This window comes from Halictus rubicundus, chromosome 3 (assembly GCF_050948215.1).
Source record: "Halictus rubicundus isolate RS-2024b chromosome 3, iyHalRubi1_principal, whole genome shotgun sequence".
In the NCBI taxonomy this organism is placed as follows: Eukaryota; Metazoa; Arthropoda; class Insecta; order Hymenoptera; family Halictidae; genus Halictus; species Halictus rubicundus.
The window spans coordinates 20,212,318-20,233,829 of NC_135151.1; the positions used below are offsets into that span (position 1 = coordinate 20,212,318).

General features: G+C 39.9%; 5 protein-coding genes across 5 annotated transcripts; 4 read left to right on the forward strand and 1 right to left on the reverse strand.

The window, feature by feature from the left end:
* The first annotated feature begins 5,556 nt into the window (after positions 1–5,556).
* Positions 5,557–9,468, forward strand: LOC143353016 (uncharacterized). Its single transcript, XM_076786110.1, has 5 exons — positions 5,557–5,715; positions 6,312–6,494; positions 6,655–6,744; positions 7,624–7,792; positions 8,352–9,468. Exons 1-5 carry the CDS (start codon positions 5,640–5,642, stop codon positions 9,451–9,453), a joined length of 1,620 nt encoding a protein of 539 aa, XP_076642225.1. The 5' UTR covers positions 5,557–5,639; the 3' UTR covers positions 9,454–9,468.
* An 898-nt stretch (positions 9,469–10,366) lies between these two features.
* On the forward strand, positions 10,367–12,179 carry LOC143353017 (uncharacterized). The gene is made up of 3 exons (XM_076786111.1): positions 10,367–10,457; positions 10,543–10,827; positions 11,812–12,179. Exons 1-3 carry the CDS (start codon positions 10,367–10,369, stop codon positions 12,177–12,179), a joined length of 744 nt encoding a protein of 247 aa, XP_076642226.1.
* A 900-nt stretch (positions 12,180–13,079) lies between these two features.
* Positions 13,080–13,978, forward strand: LOC143353018 (uncharacterized). Its single transcript, XM_076786112.1, has 3 exons — positions 13,080–13,467; positions 13,569–13,717; positions 13,796–13,978. Exons 1-3 carry the CDS (start codon positions 13,080–13,082, stop codon positions 13,976–13,978), a joined length of 720 nt encoding a protein of 239 aa, XP_076642227.1.
* A 1,432-nt stretch (positions 13,979–15,410) lies between these two features.
* On the forward strand, positions 15,411–16,664 carry LOC143353019 (uncharacterized). Its single transcript, XM_076786113.1, has 5 exons — positions 15,411–15,492; positions 15,573–15,707; positions 15,804–15,890; positions 16,106–16,196; positions 16,256–16,664. The coding sequence occupies exons 1-5, from the start codon at positions 15,411–15,413 to the stop codon at positions 16,662–16,664; spliced, it is 804 nt and encodes a 267-aa protein (XP_076642228.1).
* A 1,712-nt stretch (positions 16,665–18,376) lies between these two features.
* On the reverse strand, positions 18,377–21,186 carry LOC143352918 (putative U3 small nucleolar RNA-associated protein 11). The gene is made up of 2 exons (XM_076785952.1): positions 21,055–21,186; positions 18,377–20,943 (listed from the first exon to the last, which is right to left on the reverse strand). The coding sequence occupies exon 2, from the start codon at positions 20,930–20,932 to the stop codon at positions 20,171–20,173; it is 762 nt and encodes a 253-aa protein (XP_076642067.1). The 5' UTR covers positions 20,933–20,943; positions 21,055–21,186; the 3' UTR covers positions 18,377–20,170.
* Between the last annotated feature and the right edge of the window lie 326 nt (positions 21,187–21,512).

Consider the following 21,512-nt stretch of genomic DNA (forward strand, 5'->3'; position numbering starts at 1 on the left):
CTACGGTAACACGAACATACATTCTTGTCTTAATAATTGTAATCAGCTGGGAATAATACAATAATATATATTTAAACTCTGTAAATGACTTCTTAAGAAGATTTGAAGGGAAACTACATTTTCTTACGACTTGAAAAATTTTTATTCTGAAGATCCGCAGTCTATTAACAATAAACACGTATCGAACTGTTTTATTACAACAGTTTGATGACGACAGTTATTATATTTCAATATAAAAGACTGTAAGGAATGCGCATCTGAATTAATTATATGGAGGTTTCAGTGCACTGTAAGAATGGAGGACATTCGTACAATTTATTGTGAACAAATAATAAAAGCTGCTCGGTTTAGTCATATACGAGGACAAAAAATGTTCGTCATACACGAGCACAATTATGTTCAGTTGAAAATAATTGTGTCGACCACCCGGGAGAAAGGTGATCTCATTAGAAAAAATATTTTCTCAAGAGCTGTAAACAGTTGTTCTTTGTTCAGTTCGTTCTTGTAGATTGTAAATGAAAAAGATGGAATTGGAGGAGAAATTATCGATGCGGTTCCGTAAAAACTCGTTCCCTCTTATCCTGACCCACTTCTCCGTTTATTTACCTGGTCCCGGCGAGCGACGGTTTAGAATCCCGAAGAGCGTGTTGCCGGAAAATACATATTGGTAGAACAGAACGGACGGTCGTCGACAATAATTGTCCGGCGTAGCGGAGCCCTTCGACGTTCGAATTCCATTGTAGAATCTCTACGCAGTGGGACAAGTGTTGACCAAGGCAAACCACTCCTGACCACTACTTTCTTCGACCCACTAACCGGAGAAAGACCCCTCCTCGATTACCAAAACACCGTTCCTCCTGGAGATGCCAAGGATCTTATCTCTCCTGTACAAATATCTGTCGCGCCGATTAGCCGAGAGTCGATCCTATTATTAATGACACGTCGATTAGTCTCTCGGAGCATGTTTGGAGACAACATCTTGCGGTGGTTGCAATGGCAGACAGAAGAAAGACTAAAATTGGAATTTCTGCATACGAGTACAATCAATAATAATTCCTGCCACACTACACGACATCAAATTTCAGTTTCTTTACTTGTTTTATTGTTTTCAATATTTTTTATCAATTTTCCATTCCTTGTTGTAATTTTCTCGCTTCCATTATTTTATTAGATGTGCAGATATTTATTAGAAATTCGTTGCAGTATTAAAATGAAATTTAATAGGAGTGATACTATTAAAAACTGTTATACTATTTAACAATACGTTTGCGGGACTCGTCAAAATGACGGGTTCTAATATTTTTCATTTACAATGATTATGATTCAAAAGATACATCAACGAGGAATTATTCAACAAATTTAGTTCTTTGGGTACATGTTGTTAAAGAGATGGCTAAAAATTAAGTAATGTAAAATAGTCACTTTTAGTGCTCCGTAAACCTAATGTTAAACTTTCTTTTTTCGCCATTGTAGTTCGACCGTTGCGTACGGAACCAACGACCAGTTTGAAGGTCGGTGAAATGTCTCGGCGCTGCGTTAATTGTAACGTGTAAAAGCGAACTGCACGTTCGATGAATGAAGAATTTCCGTCTCGCTCATTACGGATGCACCGCGCGGACACCTTTCTTTCGTTATAATTTATAGCGGTAGAAATTGCTTGGCTCGGAGCGGGGACTGATGATTAGGCTATTGGGGTTTGTGTGCTGTGCTGGGGCGTGTGCAAATTTGTGTACATAGAATCCACGCGTTTGTTCGCAGCTAAAAATACGTTACGAAGCGAGGAACAATGTGCGGACGCAATAAACGCAACTCAATTAACTTTTACCCATGCTCGTTACCGAGATGCTACTTGCTTGGAGGATATGGTTCGCGCAACGTGAAATTAGTCTCTAAATTTGACCTGTTTCCTATAATGAGCTATTAACTGTTAGGGAGATCAAATCTAATTGTAGCTTATATTACGGTCTATCGCTTTAATTACTAGACGGAAACAGGATTGATAGATTGACCAGTGTTAACACTTTGTCTACCGGAATCCTATTAATAATATTTGTAGTAGTTGTGCTGTACCAAAAGGAAACTTCCAAATTTTCTGTTAATAAGATTTTCAATAGTTGCACTGTACCAAAAGGAAGTTTATAAATTTCCTATTAATAAGATTTTCAGTAGTTGTACTGTACCAAAAGGAAGCTTAGCAATTTCCTATTAATAAGATTTTCAGTATTTGTACTGTACCAAAAGCAAGCTTAGAAATTTTCTTTTACATTATAATCTCAAACGAAATTCTTCCATGATGTTACTAGAGATGTCTTGTTGGTTCACAATTGACGTTGCTGTTGCTGTTGAAGGATTCATAAAAAAGTCCTTAGCCATGGACTATGGGCTTTTAAAAATTATGAAATAATCGCCGGTATCTAATGTGTTAACGTCAGCTTACACTGGTCCACAAAACTGAAATTACTTCTTCCTTCTTCCTCTAGAACAATTCTATACACTCTCCCGAACACAATAGTATATTTTTGGGTCATTATGAGGCGCTTTTAACGCTAGATTAAGCTTTTAACAGCTAGAATACTAGAAGAATATTTTACATTAGTTTATGAAAAATAACAAGAATGTATTTACTTAGATTTATGGCAAGCTTATCTTCACAATCTTCATAATCGCAAATTTGACAAGGAACTCTTCAAAATGGCGGGTCCAGTAGTGCCAATTTTCTTGGACATTTACATCACGCGATAGAGCGTGAGTAATTTTTAACCTACGCTCGTTAATACTTTTTTTTTTGTACAGAATGTCAAGGTGTATCAACTGGTGCAATAAAAAAGATATGCTGCTATTTAAACAAAAAAATATTGATGAGTTTTATTCGTCCACTATGTGTCCACCTCAAAACAAAACCTTCAACACCCAAATGTGCCTCTCCTGAAATCATTCAATTCGGTATAAAATATTATTCGCTACAAATAATAGGTCACGTGAGTCGTAACATTTAATAAATTACGTGTATGGTTACAGAAGATTACAAAAGTGTCTTATGAAACTTTGTCCATCATTCAAGAAAATATGTGAAACAAGTCGACGATTTTTCCTTCTCAATGAAATTACCACCTTTAAATTTAGTGTTTAGAAATTTAATGTCGAAGTACTTTCTGGGTCCACTGTATGTCTGCACGGATCAACTACGCAATTATAAAATCCTAAGCACTCGACCCTGCTCTTTCCGTTACGAAGTCCGAGATTCCTTCTCGGCAAACAAATGATCGCGAACATGTGAACGGTCGTGTAAGTAGTACGAATAGAAAATCGGTCCATCGAAACTTCTAGTTGAACGCGAACGTCGAGTTAACTCCGGTTAAGAGAACAGGAACCTCGAACGCGCACGCTTTTTGCAGCATCCATGCTTTTTAGCTGGCATCGAGTTTAGCTAATAACTCAACCGAATCTCTCTTCCTCGATAACGAAGCTTTTGTTTTTATTTCCGTTCCTGAAATTGCATCACGCGGAGAGCGTGCGATCAAATAATTAGCATTCGCTCGCGAGGATGAACCGACAGATCATCAAGATTCCCTGACCGGATCTTGCCGATCCGAATGTTATGGTCGAGCGTTGAGTCATCTTTGCAACGCTCGAGCGTAAATCGACCATGGAGGACCCAAGGCTGACATCGGCACCGGTTCAACGGGCGACGAAAACGCCGCTTCCTGGCAACTTTCGTCGTCGGGACGACAGCTTTGGAGTCTGGATCACCTGGGGGATCTCAGCTGGTGGGGAATCGTCGTCTCATTTACCTAGACTGTATTAGAATGCTTAATAATCGGAACGTCGAGCGAGGTAGGTGGTGGTGGCTTGACCGACTTTTAAAGAAACCTTTGGGGGGAGTTGGGCGGCAACTTCAGTTAGACATTGGCCTCCGTAAGACGAAGAGTCGGAAAAAAGAGCGGAAGGGTGCGACGAGGAGAGACGTTTTTTTCCGAAGGATCGCCCGGCTATCGATCACATTTTTACCTTGGATTTCGTCCGTCAACGCACAGGTAAGTCCCCGTCGTTTCTCTGAACAAACCCGAAGAACCTCTTCTCTTTGCGGACACTTTCCTTCGTGGCCACTGACGCAATCTTTCCATCAGCTTCCGGGGGCATCGTAAACGCTTGTTATCTCCGCGCCGGGTACTTGAATCGAAACGATTCACAAACATCAGCGTTCTCTAGACGACGAGAGAGAAAAAGAGACATCAATGAAAACCAGTTTTTTTTTCCCTTGATGTTATCAGCATGAGACAGGTAGATTAAACATACCGTGGCCGTGCCGTGAACCGTTTCCCCGCGTTCCAACCGTACAATCACGGCCGCGAAGACAATGGGAAGCATGTGCGTCCGCAAACGTGCTTCCTTTAATCGAGTCACCGAAGTGCCCAGCTGAACGGCGCGCAACTCGTCTTTGACCGTGACCGGGATTTAGGTCAACCGGTCGCCGACTGACGGAGGAGCTTCCAGACCTCGTGCGAGCCGGCGCGGCGGCTCGGCGCTGAATTCTCGGCAGAAAAGCGTTCCTCCCGCGTGCACTCTCTGCTCGAAATGATTGCTCTCTGCGCGAACAAACGACCGAGCTTCACCCTTCGCGATACGTTATCGTTAACGAGCGTAACACGCGGTCGTATTGTTCGCACCGTTTTGCCGCATCCGCTGTTTCCGTGTGACACGCTTCGCGGTTCCGTTAGCTTTCCTGTCAAGCAATTTCTGAGTGGCTCTTCTTCTCTCGCGCCGGAAAAGAATCTCGTCGCAGTCCCGCGACGCTAGTGCTCTCAAGCCGAAGGTAAGTCGCTGCAAAAGAACACCCGAATGTTTAATATATTGTATTGTATTCTATTGTAAATTTTAAAGGTATTGTACCGCTTCCGTGACACCTGTCCTCTTGGACCCTTCAGTTAACACCTTACCTTAGCCGTTGAACACCCTACACACTTCTTACCGATCACTCGACTGCAAATATTTCCCTCTCACCGGCTCTGTTTCCGCTTAACCAGCTGTTTCGACCTCTTTGAAGAATGTGTACCTAAATTGAGTCGTAAAAATGAACCTGTTTCGACGAGTGTACTCGTCGTAACACAAAATATTGCCATTTCTTCGTGACGTGTGTACCCGTCAAAAACAGCTAACTGGTTAACGACGGTCAGATCATACTAGGCTGGCCAGACGCTGAAGGTGTATAAACACTAGATACAGAAACAGGGTAACCACATTCTGTCGGCAGATTTAACAAACTAACTGGCTACCGGTCGGTAAGCGTCGGGGACAAAAAGCCGATTAGGCTAGCGGTCGGTAAAGTGTTAAGACGCTGTACGAGAGACAGTATTTCCGAATACGATGGAACAGCGTCTTAATATTTTCAGTGTCCCGGATGGAACTCGTTTACACTTTGCACAACAATGCGCCGCGATGCAACGAAAGCGGGACCTAACGCGTCCTTTATTGAAACCTTATTTATTAAATACAGAAAATCGTGGAACGTTGATTGCACGGTCGCTTGACTTATGCGAGCCCGCCACGGGAACGACGGGCGCACGTGTCTTCGCATATAGGGCGACCGTGGGAGACACTGATCGCATTCTTGATCTTTCCGTTGCAGAGGAAGCAAGAAGATGCGGATGTCGGTGGTCGTCGAGTTGCTGTTGATTCTGCTGTTGATCGCGTTCGCAGCTTACGGCAGAGTTATCGGTAATGATACTATGCGCTCCTTGTATTTGTTTTTGTCAAGTTCCCCGCTGAAAGGGAAGCAACGGTAATTAGTATGTTAGCATATCAGAGCTGAATGCTCACTGTCGATGACACACTGCGGAAGAGGGTTTATTCACGCTTCGTTTACCGAAGAGTCGATTTACCTGTGCAACGTGTAATCCACTTTCACGTGTTTTGTTACGTAGAACAGTAAATATTACTTGCAATTATCCAATTTCTACTTAGCCGGGTTTCGATGCAATCGTTTGACCTTGGATTTGACCTTTTCTCGATTATTTTCTTCTTCTTCTTGGTCATTGGAAAATTAATCGAACTTGCAATAAAACTATCCGAACAATTTGGAATTACTGATTTTCAGTAACTATATTTGTCATATTATTTTTAGTCGCGGCAGATTTGCGAAATTTTCTGCATTTATTGCAAAATGCGGATATTATTTCGTTTCTCGATCGTTTTAATCAGTCAGACGCGGTACAACGGCATTTTTAAATTAGGCACGAGCGCATAAAACTATAGTTTGTGCGCCTATAGCGTTAAGAGGTGTACATAATAGCAAAGCTGGAATGTTTTTATAGATCTGAACCAGACCGAGCAACGAGCCATCAGCGACAATAGTTCGAAGCAGAGCAACGCGGGCGTATCGACGCTGTCGTTGAAACAAGCGACCGATAATGTCAACAGATACTGCACTTGCAACGAGAACATATGCAACTGTTGCCGGGACTTCCATATACCGTTGGTGCAACTGCAGGGACCAGGTAATTACTTCGTGATTTGATTACAGATAATAGAACGCGGACATAATAGAAAGTATAACAGCTCAGATAACGATGTAACGCGTCCGCGGCACGTTATACTTGTTTCTTCAACTGTGCCCGCGGAAGAGATAATTACGTGACATGGATTCTTGAATTTTAGGATGCGCGTCCTTGCAGTACCTCCAAGGAGACAACTTGGCGGTTCAGCTCAGCTTCGGTGACAACATCTTGACCAGCACTATCGTCAACGGTAAATATTTTCGTTTCTTCTGCCCTGATAAATCTCCATCTTTGGAGGACAAAGAACTGTTTCAGTTTCATCGATTAATTAAAAATCATTTTTATGCGATATGAAATTTATGTTAACTAATTTCGAGACACAGGAGCTGCGTAGACGTTTATTTCTTTTTTCAATGAGCAGATTAACCCTTAGCACTCGAAATTGCTGTATCATTATTCAAAATATTTTTTACATCATTAAATTTGTTTGTATAGAATAAATTACTAAACATTTCATTACTCTACGAGTAAATTGCACTATTTTCGTATGTACAATATGAAAAACTATATATAAAAGGGAAATATTCTAGGTCGGAAGAAATGTTTCGTTTTAGAGTTAAAATGGCTTCGAGTGCAAAGGGTTAATAACAGAAAAAGTGTGCTTCGGGTTTGAAATATCGGCAACTCCTTCCGGGTCTTTTGCTGTATCATTATTTAGAACCTTCGCCGGGTTTGCGAAAGGAGCTAATCATCCGAAAAGTGTGTTAATTGTTAAGTGGTTCTTTCGACTCCTCTCTTCCCCCCCCCCCCGGAATTTGAGAAACTCGTTTCGACTTTCACCGATCCCTCGTGCACAAAGGCAAACGGTGGATTTTGTCGGTCAGGGGTTCGCGGTTCCGAAAAAAATTCATTTCTCTCCGGTGTATGAGCGTCGGGCGCTTGGGCGTCGCGTCGTGTCAGAGCGAAGTTATTCATAACGCATAGGTGTCGCCTGGCCGATCAACGTGCCCGGATCGACCGCGCGCCAAGGTGAAAGTTTCGCATACATTAAATGATCGCACAAAGGAATGCGTTTTCTAAAAGGTTAGATCTGTCCAACTAATAATAACGGCGCCGGCCTGATTTTCAGGAAAGAGCCCGCGACCGGTGTGCGTCCCGTTACCCGGAGGATTCACCAAATTCTGCGGCCGGATCTACTCGATCCAACGCGAAGCCAAGAACCACTTCAAAGCCTGTCTCGGGTTGGAGCTTCAATCGGCGACGGAACTGGAAGCGAGTCTGCGTGTCAGCTGCTTCAGGTAATCAAATTTATTTTTTCCAACTCGTCCAGGTCAACGGAAAGCCTGAAAAATTTTTTACAATTGAGGGAGACATAGAATATGGCAGAAACCTTGAACCGAAATGAACCTTGGTCGTTTTTAGACCAAGACAGATATTTTAATCCAATGTCCCAAGTATCAAGATAAAACAACACCATACACAGGCTGTCCCAAAAATGTTGCACTTGAGAGGGGTGATTCCTGAGGTCATTTGAAGTCACTTTTTCCTTTGCGGAAATGTTCTCCGCGGCTTCGTTGAGGAGTTATTAGCCGAAAAACACGGACCAATCAGGGAACAGGTACCGCTGAGCGTGGCGTTGGCATTGGCCGAGCCGGAATCCGCCCGTTGTAGCCGCGCCCTGATTGGTCCGTGTGTTTTTGTTCACAACTCGTCAACAAAGCCGCGGAGGGAATTTTCTCAAAGGAAAAAGTGTCTTCGAATAACCTCAGGAAGGAAATCAATTAACCTAAGTAAAGATAGCATATCTTGAAGACTACTATTGCAATGCTTCATTGAAGAAACTGTTCCTCCTTATAGATTTGGCCCTGATGGCCTCAAGCTACGCCCGGCAGAGCCCCTGCCAGTGGTGGAAACAGACACGCCGGAAGAGGACGACGACGACGACATCTTCGGTCTGGGTTCCGACGACGACGACGAAGAGGACGACGAAGATGACGATGCCGACAACCCTTCGGAGATTTCTCCGTTGACCAACTCCGTACCGGATTCGTCGGCCGAGGACGAGGACGACGACGACGACGACGACGTTCTTGGATTCGGAGCTTTACTGGACATCATAACCGGGGACGATGAAACCGCCACGAAGAAACCGAAGGTCACCACACCCGCGCCTCTTCTTGAATTCACGATTCCGCTTCTGACAAAGCCTACGGCCGCGGCGCCCTTGAATACCGAGCCCCTAATCGCCGGGGACAGCGCAGAGGTCACTAACGACGAAGAGAACGAGTACATTCCAGTTCAGAGTATTCAGCCGGAGGACAACGTCGCGGAGGATTCGGATGAGTTCTCCGTCACCGAACCGGTCTACGAGTTCGCGGACACTGTCACCGAGTCGTCGAACAAAGTGGTGGCGTACGCGAAGCCAGGAAAACTCCCCACGAAGAAGGTGGTGTTGCAAGTCAACAAGGTGCCTAGTCTGACCAGCGCGAGCATCAACGCGATCGAAACCGAGACGGATCAGAAGAAGAAGCCTGCGAAGAAACCGGTTAAAGGAGACAACGAAGACGACGACGACGATGACGATGATATCTTAGACGACGACGACGACGACGACGACGAAGAGGCAGAATTGCTGAGCGGCGATGACGACGAAAAAGACACCGAGGAGGAAGACGAGTACGAGGACGAGAAAGAAGTGACGGAACAGGAGAATGCCGAAGAGGATGACGAGAAAGCTGAAGATCTAGAGGACCTGGACGACGATGACGACGAGGCGGAGGACGCTGTGATCAGTGCGCTGGTCTACGACGAGAAGGACAATGCGAAGAAGAGAAAAGTGAAGAAGAATCACGAAAGCTCCGAAGCGGACGACGACGATTACGAGCTCGGCCTCAGCGGACTTCTGGCGAGGAGCAGGCATTCGCGAAGCGGTCGTCGAAGCAAAGTCATCAGGCCTTGAGCTGACGACCGTTCTCGCGCCAGTCATTCGATAATCGGGACTATAGATCTATAGAGATCCGTCGATTAGACAGGATTCTCGTCACGGAGAAATTTTGTCCAAACGGATCACTGTTGGCTAGATTAAGGAATATTCGAGACTGATGAATTCTTTCTATTTGTTTTTTGTTTGGTAAACGATTATCGACGAACACGAAAGGAACGTTGAAAATATCGATACGAAGACGGGAATCGAACATAATCAGACGAGTCGCGAACGGCGTCCGCGACCCCAGCCATATCGGATTACTCGATTAGTATAATATTATATTATTTAAGACATGCACGTATTTATATGTACTTATTTAATTAATTTATTGAATTTGTAATTAATTTATTGAAATTGTAATTAAACGAATCGAATAAATGTGTACTTTTACAGAGTCCAGTTTTCTTCAACTGTAAATATGAACCCTTGTAATCATAGTTAGTCTGACAGACAGACAACAAAATATCTTATTGCCGTTCGAGAGAAAATGGAAATTGAACGGAAACTGTTCTGAGGTGCCCGGCTGTTCAATAAAATAATTAGTGTTAAATACTTTTACAATACTTGCTGTGAAATAGTTTTTGGAGCTGTACTCCAAAGAATTTTCTATTTATAGTGAAGCAGTTGCTTGACTAGTCCCAGCACGAGGATAACGTCTTCGGAATCCAAAAAAGAAGAAGGAAAATGGAGGACAGAAACACAAAAAAAAAACATTAACACATACACACTCTCGCCTGTCCCTTCGAGTCCCCCAAGCTCGCTTTCTATCGAAAGTTTATGTATAATTAATGCGGGTCGGGACATCGTGGAGTGGTCGTGCGTATCACAGCCTAATTTCAGTCTACGACCAGAACCGATCGGCATCGGACCTTTCTCTTCGGGGACCATGATGGCCAAGATGTTGTGTGTTTTCGTATTGTTTCTCGCGGTGCAAAACGTGCGCGCTGTTAAGTTGGACAATGAAACTGTTAGTATAGGTAAAAGTTTGAATATAGGTAAACACTCAGTTTTATTAACAGAAAACGAATCGAATCGAAATATTAACAATTCTATTCGAAACAGATCTTGCCAAATATAATGCCATCTATTATAACCCGGACACCGGAGTCAATCTCAAGCCGGAACTGGAAGATACTAGCAGAGATCCTTTGTCAACGAAGATCGCGTTTCGAGGTCTGCCCTGCCAATGCGAAAATCTCCAATGTAGCTGTTGCACCGGCATCAATCTGACCTCGATCAATTTTAATCGTCGCGCGTGCACAAAGTTCACCTACGACTCCTCAGCGTTGGCCATTAACATGGCGTTGACCATGAACGAGAGAGAGATCTATTCCAATACCTTGTCTGGTAAGTTGTTGTATTCATTCTGAAATATTAAGTATGAAAAACAATTTCTCTGGATTTTGAAATAATTTCTATTCAGAAATTCTCAATTGTTGATTTTAGAAAAAATTATTAGAAAATTCCCAGTCAGCAAAGTATTAACTGTTGAAATAATCGTATACCTGTATTTCAATATAAAATATTGTATGAAAAGAAATGTTAGGTTGCTTTCTATAATTTATAAAATTCCAATACCTCGTCTGGTAAGTTGTTATATTCATTCTGAAAAATTGCTGAAGTATGAAAAAAATTTCTGTTGGTTTTGAAATAATTTCTAAATTTATTTAGAAATTCTCAACTGTTGATTTAAAGAAAAATATTACAAAATTCCCAGTCAGCAAAGTACTAAGAACTGTTCAAATAAAATATATCTGTATTTCAATATAAAACATTGTGTAAAAAGGAATGTCACGTTGCTTTCTATAATTTATAAAATTCCAATACCTCGTCTGGTAAGTAGTTATATTCATTCTGAAAAATTGTTGAAGAATGAAAAATATTTCTGTTGGTTCTGAAATACTTTTTAAATTTATTTATAAATTCTCAACTGTTGATTTAAAAAAAAATATTACAAAATTCCCAGTCAGCAAAGTACTAATACCTGTTCAAATAAAATATACCTGTATTTCAATATAAAATATTGTGTAAAAAGAAATGCCACGTTGCTTTCTATAATTTATAAAATTCCAATACCTCGTCTGGTAAGTTGTTACATTCATTCTGAAAAATTGCTGAAGTATGAAAAAAATTTCTGTTGGTTTTGAAATAATTTCTAAATTTATTTAGAAATTCTGAACTGTTGATTTAAAAAAAAAATATTACAAAATTCCCAGTTAGCAAAGTACTAAGAACTGTTCAAATAAAATATACCTGTATTTCAATATAAAATATTGTGTGAAAAGAAATGCCACGTTGCCCTCTATAATTTATAAAATTTCTTCACCGTAGCTAGAAACCCGCCACCGCTGTGCACCCCAATGCCCTATCTGCCCTTCGTGAACTTCTGCATTCGTTTCTTCGATCTGTACACCGAGGGAAGAAACCTTCACGCTTGCATCGACTTGGAAACTCGTTTTATTGGCTCGCCGATCATGACCTTGCACTTCAATTGCGTGAAAGTCGGTGTCGATGGAGTCTCTTGGACCCAAATCGGGAACGCTACCGATGCGGCGGCTGTTGAAACGTATACGGTAGTAGAGGAACCGGAAGTGTACGACGAGGTGGAGTTCGAGCAGCAAGATTTGGAGGCTTACGTGAACTATACGTCGACGCTAAGCCCTGAAGAGGAAGCTCAGATTGGGCAGCTTAAGCTCTGACCCTGGACGAACTATGCTCCGTCTAACTAATTATAAGATGTATCCGAATTAATTTATATTAACTATTTATCTGACATTGATTGGTATAGACATTACCCATAATTGTGACAAGAGCCTGGATCAAACGAATGTTATAGATAATGTATATTTACTGATCGAAATATCATTTATATTTACTCAGGGACTTAAATATTATGTACATATTTTCTATGTAAGTTGAATAACTAGGCCACTATTTTTATAACGTGCAAACTATTTAAATTGCTTATACAAATCTTCATGGTTTTCGGTATTCTCTTGTTCCACCAAAATTTTGTTTGATTGCGTTACTATTCGTTCCCAAAATCTCTGAGATCTCAGTTCATCGTTTATCACTTGGACCATTTTTGTAACTGTGCCATTGATAAACATTTTTCTGAAGGTACATCTTGCAGGCCCATTAAAATCATTCTGATATTTATATAGGGTAACGTGTAGCTATTTATTTGATTTAGTCACTAGAAACTGATAATTGTACGACGATTTTGATACTGCGGGTCAAAATGTACCCGGGCACCGCTGTCGGGAGGAGTTAATCTAGCATTGAATATTGTAACGTGAACCGTACTGTTAAGATTGTAGATAAAGCGTTATCTGAATAAACGAACAACATTTTGTACAAATCCAAATTGCATGCTCCCTCGCGAACGTACTTTCGATTTCCCGGCGAAACTTGCCTTCTTCCGGAGTCCAGCTTCCAGAAAAGTTGACCAAACGATCGAATATGGATAAACAGCTCCAGCCAAACCTAAATTTCTCCATAAAACGAGGTCACCGTAAAGATATCCGTTAACCGGTCAGTCGAGTTTCGATCGTTCGTCGAAGATGTCCTCTCGCGGCGACTGAATTCGCAGACAAACAATGAAGATCTATTGCTTCCTTTTCCTCGTTTTTCTTGTTGCCGGAAGTTCCGCGAAGAGGATTCACGAAAGGGTCGTCGAAGAGGAAGAGAGGTCGAAGAATTCGGTGAACAATGCGCTTTCGATGGAGGACTTCAAGAAGATAGCGGAGTTCGCGAGATTGCTGAAGCAAGCGAACAATACTGCTACGAACCATAGTACTCAGGTGACCGCGACCAGGCAAGGACCTTGCCAATGCGGCGGAGGAATCTGCGGATGCTGCTCGAGGATTCTGTTCGACACCTGGAAACAAAAGGCTTGCGTAAATGTGACCTACGACGCAGACGAGTTCAGCTTCACCGCAAAGGTTTCGATGAACGACAGAGTTCTGTACACGAGAACGATTTCCGGTAGGTTGATCGATCACGCTCTTCAGCATAAAACAGTGGCTCGCGAAAGTAGACTCAGGTGTACCAAAATGGAGGGTCAGAATAAACGGCAATTGTTTCAGGGAAGAATCCTCGGCCGTTATGCGTGCCAGTGCCACGACTGCCGATAGTTAAGGCCTGCATCAGGTTCTACAACATTTATTTCCAAGGAAGAAACATTCACATGTGCGTGAACATGGAAGGAAAATTTCGAGAGACCACCTTGTTCAAGGTAACTCGCCTAAGCCGAGATTATTCCAGCTATAAGATTTCCCGTTAGTCGGTTCATTATGGACGCACACATTTCCAGGTCGGATTAGATTGTCTGAGATTCGGCTCGAACGGCTTAGCTCTGGTTAAACCTGAGGATGGAGGTGGAATAGGTCAAGTAGTGCTCTTACCAGATGACGACGACGATGCAGAAGAAGATTACGATTACGACGACGACGACGACGACGACGATGACGACGACGACGACATACTTGATCTATGAAGAAACACAATATTTTCCTCTGTCGCGAGTTACGCCCTTCCTCAGTTTTGTTCTACAGAACAGTAAATAAAATCGTACATTCATTTTTTAAAAATTGGTCTTCAGTTCCCCGCCTGCCACGTCATGTACAGGGTGTCAAAAAATTATATGTCACGGCCACCATAGCGTGATTCTACACCTACGATTTGGTGGAAATTGAAATAAAAAAACTCCCCGCAAAATTGACCTTGACCTTGAAAGTCTAGGTCAAAAAAACAAAAATTTTTGTTTTTAATCGTGTTCTACTGGGTCATAAGGATCAACTTTGTGAAAGAAACCATGGGTCGCATCTCAACCGTTCTTTTAAAAAATGATGTTGCATTTCTTATAATTTTTGCAGCTTCTTTATTTGTAAATTTTTTACGTCCAGCGCCAATATATAAGTAAATAGCGTACTATCATACAGCGGGTACCATCAGTAAGCTATCTCGTTAGGTATGAAATTATCATAATCATGATACTCCTATTTCCCTAACTACAGAATGAAAGAAAGAAGCTGCAAAAATTATAAGAAATGCAACATAATTTTTTAAGAGAACGGTTGAGATGCGACCCATGGTTTCCTTCACAAAGTTGATGCTTATGACCAGTAGAACACGATTAAACAAAAAAATTTTTGTTTTTTTGACCTTGTTTTACAAGGTCAAGGTCAATTTTGCGGGGAGTTTTTTATGTCAATTTCCACCAAATCGTAGGTGTAGAATCACGCTATGGTGGCCGTGGCATATAATTTTTTGACACCCTGTACAAATCTCTTAAAGGAAAACGAACTTTGCGAAAGTAGAGGCCTCGAGCTTTAAAATGAGTGGCTTATGGTTTTACGAAATTATCGTAATTTAAATGTCGACCATTTTTATATCATCCACTCTACATACTGTGAGAGAAAATTATTGTTTCATGTCTCTTCCATTTTGGAGCAAACTCGATCGTTCACTTTCTAAGCACCATCAATTGTTGTATGTGTTATAATTCGAATTTGTAATTTATAAATAATTATAAATAATTTATAATTCAAAATACTATGAGTCATTAAAAATGTACTGATATTTGTTCAGCTCTTTATAATGGATATATCAAATTCGCAGTTTAAAGTACAATGTATCGCGTTCGAGAAAATATTGCGAGACAATTGAATTCGACATTAAACAATACGCGTTCGAGAAAGCGGCGAATAAACATAACAAACAGGTGCAGCAAAGAAATGATTTCATTATATCTCGGTGATCATCCTGCACGTTCTATGGGGAAATCACCGAGCCGAGGACGAATCTGACAATATTGTTTAGTGGAATAACAATCGGCGGTGCTCGCTGGAATCGAGAGAGGTGCAACCTGTATTGGTAATAGAGTTGTGAGTGCACCATAGTGAAGCATGCATTGGAACACTCTGAGCATGAATTTTAGAACGTGCAACGCCCTAATTTCGTTTTGGTTGCATTTCTTCTTTCACTGGCCCCTTACTGTCACAGAAGAAAGTTAGTATTTTTTTGTTACGTCCACTTCCTTGTTTCGTGTTCATTCTTTTTGAAATAGAATTAAATGAAACGTGTGATAGGGTATCCGATCGCGAATGGATTTTTGGCTTACAAAACCGTGACGAGTATTCGGCCATCTTGCACCTGTCCGACGTCTTACGCGTGTTCTTGTTGCCAGATTGTGACCATTTTGTTCATCAAGGCTGAGAAAAATCGTAAGTGCGTAATTACTTAACGTAGTGGCGTTTATTATTCGCAGAGTCATTACTTCTTCTTCTTTTTTTTTTCATTTAAATCTGCAATTTGTGCAGTTTGCGTTAACTTCGTCTACCAGGGAAACGGAGTGAGAATTGACGTGACGTTAAACTCGGACGTACTGAAATCCAGAAAAGTTACAGGTGACTGCAGCGTCGTTATTTTTCCAAACACAGTGTTTACTCGATATATGTACAAAACACGGGTCCAGCCAGGGACATGTATCGGTTAGGAGATAGTATTCCTTGATCCACGCCGACCGACGGTCTAAGACTAGGACTTTTATCGGCTAGGCATTTGGGACATATATAGAGTAAACACTGTACACATCTTCGGAACTGATTTCTCCGTTTCGCAGATTATAGTCCGCTGAAGTTTTGCATCGATATACCGCGCTGTGTTTTCTCAACCGCGTGCATAAACGTTTTGGAGCTTAATCAGTTCTCTAGGTAATGTTTTGATATTCAGATGATCTCGAGTGCCTGGTCATTAAATATTTTTTTTTAAGGTCGATTACGGTTTGCCTTCGACTGGACATCTACTCAAAGAAACGAATATGGCAGCTGAATTACGATTGTGTTAGTATATCAACGGTCCCTGAAGCGATGACCGCTGGCACTACTAAAATGATGAGTAATTCTACTACCAAAATGATGGCTGCTACTACCACTAAAATGACGGGCAGTGCTACTACTGCTACAACTAAAATTATGGCCGCAACAACTACCACAATGAAGCCTGGAATGTCAGCAATGTCCAGCAGTCAGATGACGATGACTACGATGACAACTACCGCTATGACAACGACAACGATGTCGACGATGGTACCGCGTAGAGCGGAAACCGAAGAAACCACACCGGATGTGGAATTAATAACAGAACCGGGAAGTGAAACGACGATTATAGATATTGATTGATTAATATTTATACGTAATACATAATGTATTCGTGACTCTATAATATTTCAAGTTAATGGGGGCAACCTCGTAAATGTAATGATTCGATTTTTCATTGAGGTAACGTTTCATGAGGTGTAGCGATCATTTCGAGTGCCTGAAGTATCGATTGAAAATGTAGGTACAATTTTATTATAAAAAATATATTTCCTGCATAGTGAACAGTTACATGCTTATCGCAACTTGCGCTGGATGAAGCGCAATGACTTTGACCTTTATGTTGTCTTAGGTTCCGAGATAATCGCAGAAAACTTTGTAGGTTTGTGGATGAATAGCCCCTCTAGCTATCCCTAGCTTGGTGTTCCTTCTCGAGAAATTTTATAATTGATTATTTCTCATTTCTAGAGAGGTTCCAGTATTTCTCGAGAAATTTAAATCTAGGAAAATTCTTATGAATCTCATTTGTTTTATAACATATTTTCGAAAATGAATTTTCAGTTAACTCAAAAACTTTCGAGAAATATAGTCCTATTTCTCATTTCTCGAGAAATGAAAAATGTTGAGAAATCAGGAACACTAGGTATAGCTGAAGGGGCTATAGGTATAGCTAAGACCTACATAGCTATATCTATAGCTCTTCTCCCCCAAATCCGCCACTTACTTCAGTACAAGTACAATAATATACAAAATTTCCAAGAGAAGGTATACATAGTTCAAGTTGGTTGGAGTTAGCGTGGTGAGGTGGCAGACCCGACCATACACACAAAAATTACCTTAATTAAATACATCTTCCACACTGGGTATACAGACATTTCAACACTTACCGTTCTGTTTTGATTTCTTATGTTTCGTTGACCCTGAAAGTGGCACTCATACGCAGAACACTGCAGAACATACATAGAAAGATTGCGGAGAGATATGCGAGCGAATATTCCTCGATTAGATTAGGTTTCCACGAACGTATTGACGCCTATTTCATAATGAGATTGCTTTGTTCGTTAGAACAATTAAGTAGGTACTGAATAAACTAGAAACGCGTCTATAGTCACTAATCCACAAAGATTTTTGTATATTAATGTACAGGAAAAAATTGTTCAAACCAACGTCCTTAACAACATAGGTCGAGGTCAAAGTCGTTGGAGATTGGTCCGCTAAATGTAATATTTACCAGCATCAACAAATATTACGTAGTAACATTCTTTGTTTTAACGTACATAACAAGTTCACTATAATACAATAACATCCATAGATGCACACGTATTCAATATTCCCGACATACATTACGTTATTTGCAGTCATTTATGAAGTGGTATTGTATGAATTGTTAATATATGTAACGTTAATGAAATTGTACAATAAAATTAATCGAGAAGCTTAAATAAGCTTTACATTGTAAAGTACATTAATGATACATTCTTAGATTGTAAGGAAATAGTTTAAATGATTACTCATTTATATAATTATATCATAGTATAAAAATTCAAAGAAATGTACTCATTTGAATATCATGTTCAGTTAGTTTATCCTACATGCAATTACAAGAGAGATACCAAGATGAACATTATTCTTACAGTATTATTTTCAAAATTAAGACTCCGAACGAAATCATTTTGACCATCAAAAAGAGCAAAAAATGTAACTCGTAAAACATGTAAAGTGTAATTTTTTAAGTGGTCTGCTTTGGCTCCGAGGTCTAGGTACAGGCAAAAAAGAATTTTAAATCGCATCCGATGTAACTTCAATATTTTATATTTTTATTTACCAAACATTTCATCGCTTACAAAATCATGAACAAGGTATTCAGATAAAATTTTACATTAACTCTGCGGTAATTGAACGAAATAGGACTCGTCAGAAATGGCCGCTTTTCGAATTAAATCAAGAAAATTTTAATCATTTGGTAACGTGAAAAACTACAAATTTTCAAAGTGAGATCGGGGAAGTATAGTAGTCCGGAGGAGGAAAAAATCGCACAAAATCGATGGCCCGCAATTCGTCGATTTTGCCGATTTACCCATGGTCGGTGACTCACTTTTCCAAAGTCAAAGACACCGTTATCCAAGTGGTATGCGATTGAAATTTAATTGATCAATCAAATAGTTCACAGAGACCGAAACGAACGAGCAAGGAAGTGAAGACACCACTAATCACTGCCACAAGTCCGTTTGGGTCCCACGGTGAAAATAAATGCAAACAAGGCGATAATAAACCCGAACGTGTTAAGAAGTTAATTGATTATAATTTGTATAAATATTGGGTCGATTTATCAATTTGTTTCTTATCTACAGAATTTAGATGATGAGAAAAACCCGCAGGTGTTTCGAGCAAATCCGCTTCTTAAGTATCTAAAAGCTAGAGCGATGAAAATGCATAAAACTGATAAAAATGACAATAACAATGCTGCGAAAATGGACTGCGATGACATTGTTAAAGGACAGAAGTTACAAAGTCCTAACAAAAAGAAGAAGAATACGGAAGTAAGTATAATATACGGTTCAAGGTGACTCTTTTCTTCGTGTTTCTTGATCGACGCAAACTTCATATTGCTAATCGTTCAAACATAACATTCTTCCTGCGTAAAATATTTCAGATTTGGAAGAAACCACCGTTTGTACCGTGTCCAGTGTAGAAGATATTAGAGAATCCTAAAACTCCATCCACTTCGAACAAAGACACGAGCGGAAGAAAGAAAAAGATACAACGCGACTTTGAAACTGAAAGAAAAGAAAGTGCAAGAACAGAGGCAACTGGAGCTTGCGGTTAAACAGAAGCAAGAAGAGGCAGAAATTGCGCTCCTAAGGAAGCAAATGGTCCATAAAGCACAACCAGTTCGGAAATACAAATTGGGTCTCCCAAAGATACAGAAATGATCATTGACTGATCCTCAAATCCCTACAACATTATGACGTCGCATAGATATTAATAATTTAAGTTAACACTAGGTTTACGGAGCATTAATATTCTACATTACTATACAAAAATAACCATCGCGTGTTTATAAAACTTTTAGCGATTTTTATTATGTCATTTTGACAGGTCCCGTAAACCTAGTTTCAATACAATTCTGTATATCTGTATAATATCAATCTACATAATAAATCTGATCTTAGTTCCTGGAATCTAGGATCTGTACACGTTAACATGTTTCCGCACATAGTCACGTATACATAAACACGCCTACAATAATTTGTGTAAAAAACTTGTTGGAGTGTAACACTTCATTTACTGGAAGATTGTGCTACAAAAAGCAGGAGTTTAAAAATTGTCTTTGAAATAACAATCTACAATAAAATTATTATATTCTATTACTGACACTCAGTTAAAAAAATTTATTAAGAAATCTTTAGTTGTGAATCATAAATTCTTGTCATCTATTGAACAACTACCTGTAGGTAGTACTGTGTTATACGGTAGATACCTTGTCAATTAAGTAGAAAGTTCTCAGATATAGTATGTAGATTATTGATTTGGTAAGAAATTGTACACGGTTAAAAATAATATTCATTAAACAAGAGATTGAATGTAAATTATCGCTTCCTTTCAAATTTCCATTTATATATTGGAGCAGAATCCTTTGTGCCCTTAACTATTAATTTAGGTTTAGTAACTTTCTTGTCTTTCAGTACCCTTTGCATTTCTAACTTCTGCTGTACAATAGTTAATTCTCGTTCTCTATCAATCCTTTTTTGTAACTCCTTGTAAGACATGTGTTTTTGCTGTTCAATTTTAGCCAAAGTCTTTTCATCGATTTCTGGCATCTTCATGTCCTTCAATCTGCTTAACCTAGGCCTGTTTGTGCGCCTATTTATTAATGCTGGATGTGTGTCTAACCTTTTCGCCAAGTCAAAGTTTTTTATGTCCTCTGAATCATCCAAGAAGAATATGTGTTTATTTGGAACCTCGTTTACAGCATCAATCATGTGTAATTGACTTTGAAGCTTATCTATTTTCTTGGCTTCTATCGTTCTTTTGTGAGTAACATAACGAATGTCTTGGGTTTCCATCAGTTGTATCTGGTCTGGCGTTGAGGTATCATCTTTGCTCTTTTCTCTATGCACTCCATCCTCAATCTTAGAGTTAATCATATGACAGTAAAATTCATCAGGATTTTTATTGAGAGCACGTTTCCGTAGAAGTTTCAACGTTTGTTGCTTTTCTTGGTAGTCTCTTGCCCTAGCAACATAATCTTTCTTCTTTTCCAAAAGACCTAAATGCTTACGAGAATCAGGCTGATGTCTCTCTCTATGAGTTTTCTGTGTTGATTTTGCTGCTTTCTTCCAGGACGACATGACCTTTATTTCTAAAAGAAGTTAATTATACGAACAATGTGATCATACTTAATTATTATCACGAAAGAAAAATTCCAACGAAATTTTAAAATTATGCAATATTATGTAATGAAAACACATACCTAAATACTCTTTGTGAAGAAAGTTGTTGTATCAATTTATCGTTAATAGCGTGACATTGAACAACATAACCATGTTTACGTATACTCTGCGTGTCGCACAGTGTCGCGTGCCTCACATTCACTCGCATCAACTCACATTGGAGTGAAATCAGTGATGAGATATCGGCCAGGTTTTCTCGCGCATGTGCACCCAAAATAGGAACGTATCTATATTATGAGAAAAAGGTAGTGGAACAGTGATATTGGCGGGAAAGTACCGGAACAATTTAATATGTACATATGTATATTAAATTTTAATATTTTATTACAAATACAAATACAAATACACATTTTATACATTTTTCAAAATGAAATAATAACAATTTTTTAAAATTTTGCTAGGTTATCAAGGTACCCTATTTTATCTAGAATTTTATATTACTGATGCTAAAATCGCCGCGCATGCGCGAGAAAACCTG

Coding starts and splice junctions, on each gene's coding strand:
- LOC143353017 (XM_076786111.1), top strand. CDS start 10,367: ATGATGGCCAAGATGTTGTGTGTTTTCGTATTGTTTCTCGCGGTGCAA. Junction 10,458..10,542: donor CAATGAAACTGTTAGTATAG/GTAAAAGTTTGA, acceptor TATTCGAAACAG/ATCTTGCCAAATATAATGCC. Junction 10,828..11,811: donor CTATTCCAATACCTTGTCTG/GTAAGTTGTTGT, acceptor TCTTCACCGTAG/CTAGAAACCCGCCACCGCTG.
- LOC143353016 (XM_076786110.1), top strand. CDS start 5,640: ATGCGGATGTCGGTGGTCGTCGAGTTGCTGTTGATTCTGCTGTTGATC. Junction 6,495..6,654: donor GGTGCAACTGCAGGGACCAG/GTAATTACTTCG, acceptor CTTGAATTTTAG/GATGCGCGTCCTTGCAGTAC. Junction 7,793..8,351: donor CTGCGTGTCAGCTGCTTCAG/GTAATCAAATTT, acceptor TCCTCCTTATAG/ATTTGGCCCTGATGGCCTCA.
- LOC143353019 (XM_076786113.1), top strand. CDS start 15,411: ATGAATTTTAGAACGTGCAACGCCCTAATTTCGTTTTGGTTGCATTTC. Junction 15,708..15,803: donor CATCAAGGCTGAGAAAAATC/GTAAGTGCGTAA, acceptor CAATTTGTGCAG/TTTGCGTTAACTTCGTCTAC. Junction 15,891..16,105: donor GAAATCCAGAAAAGTTACAG/GTGACTGCAGCG, acceptor TCCGTTTCGCAG/ATTATAGTCCGCTGAAGTTT.
- LOC143353018 (XM_076786112.1), top strand. CDS start 13,080: ATGAAGATCTATTGCTTCCTTTTCCTCGTTTTTCTTGTTGCCGGAAGT. Junction 13,468..13,568: donor GTACACGAGAACGATTTCCG/GTAGGTTGATCG, acceptor CAATTGTTTCAG/GGAAGAATCCTCGGCCGTTA. Junction 13,718..13,795: donor GAGAGACCACCTTGTTCAAG/GTAACTCGCCTA, acceptor ACACATTTCCAG/GTCGGATTAGATTGTCTGAG.
- LOC143352918 (XM_076785952.1), bottom strand. CDS start 20,932: ATGTCGTCCTGGAAGAAAGCAGCAAAATCAACACAGAAAACTCATAGA.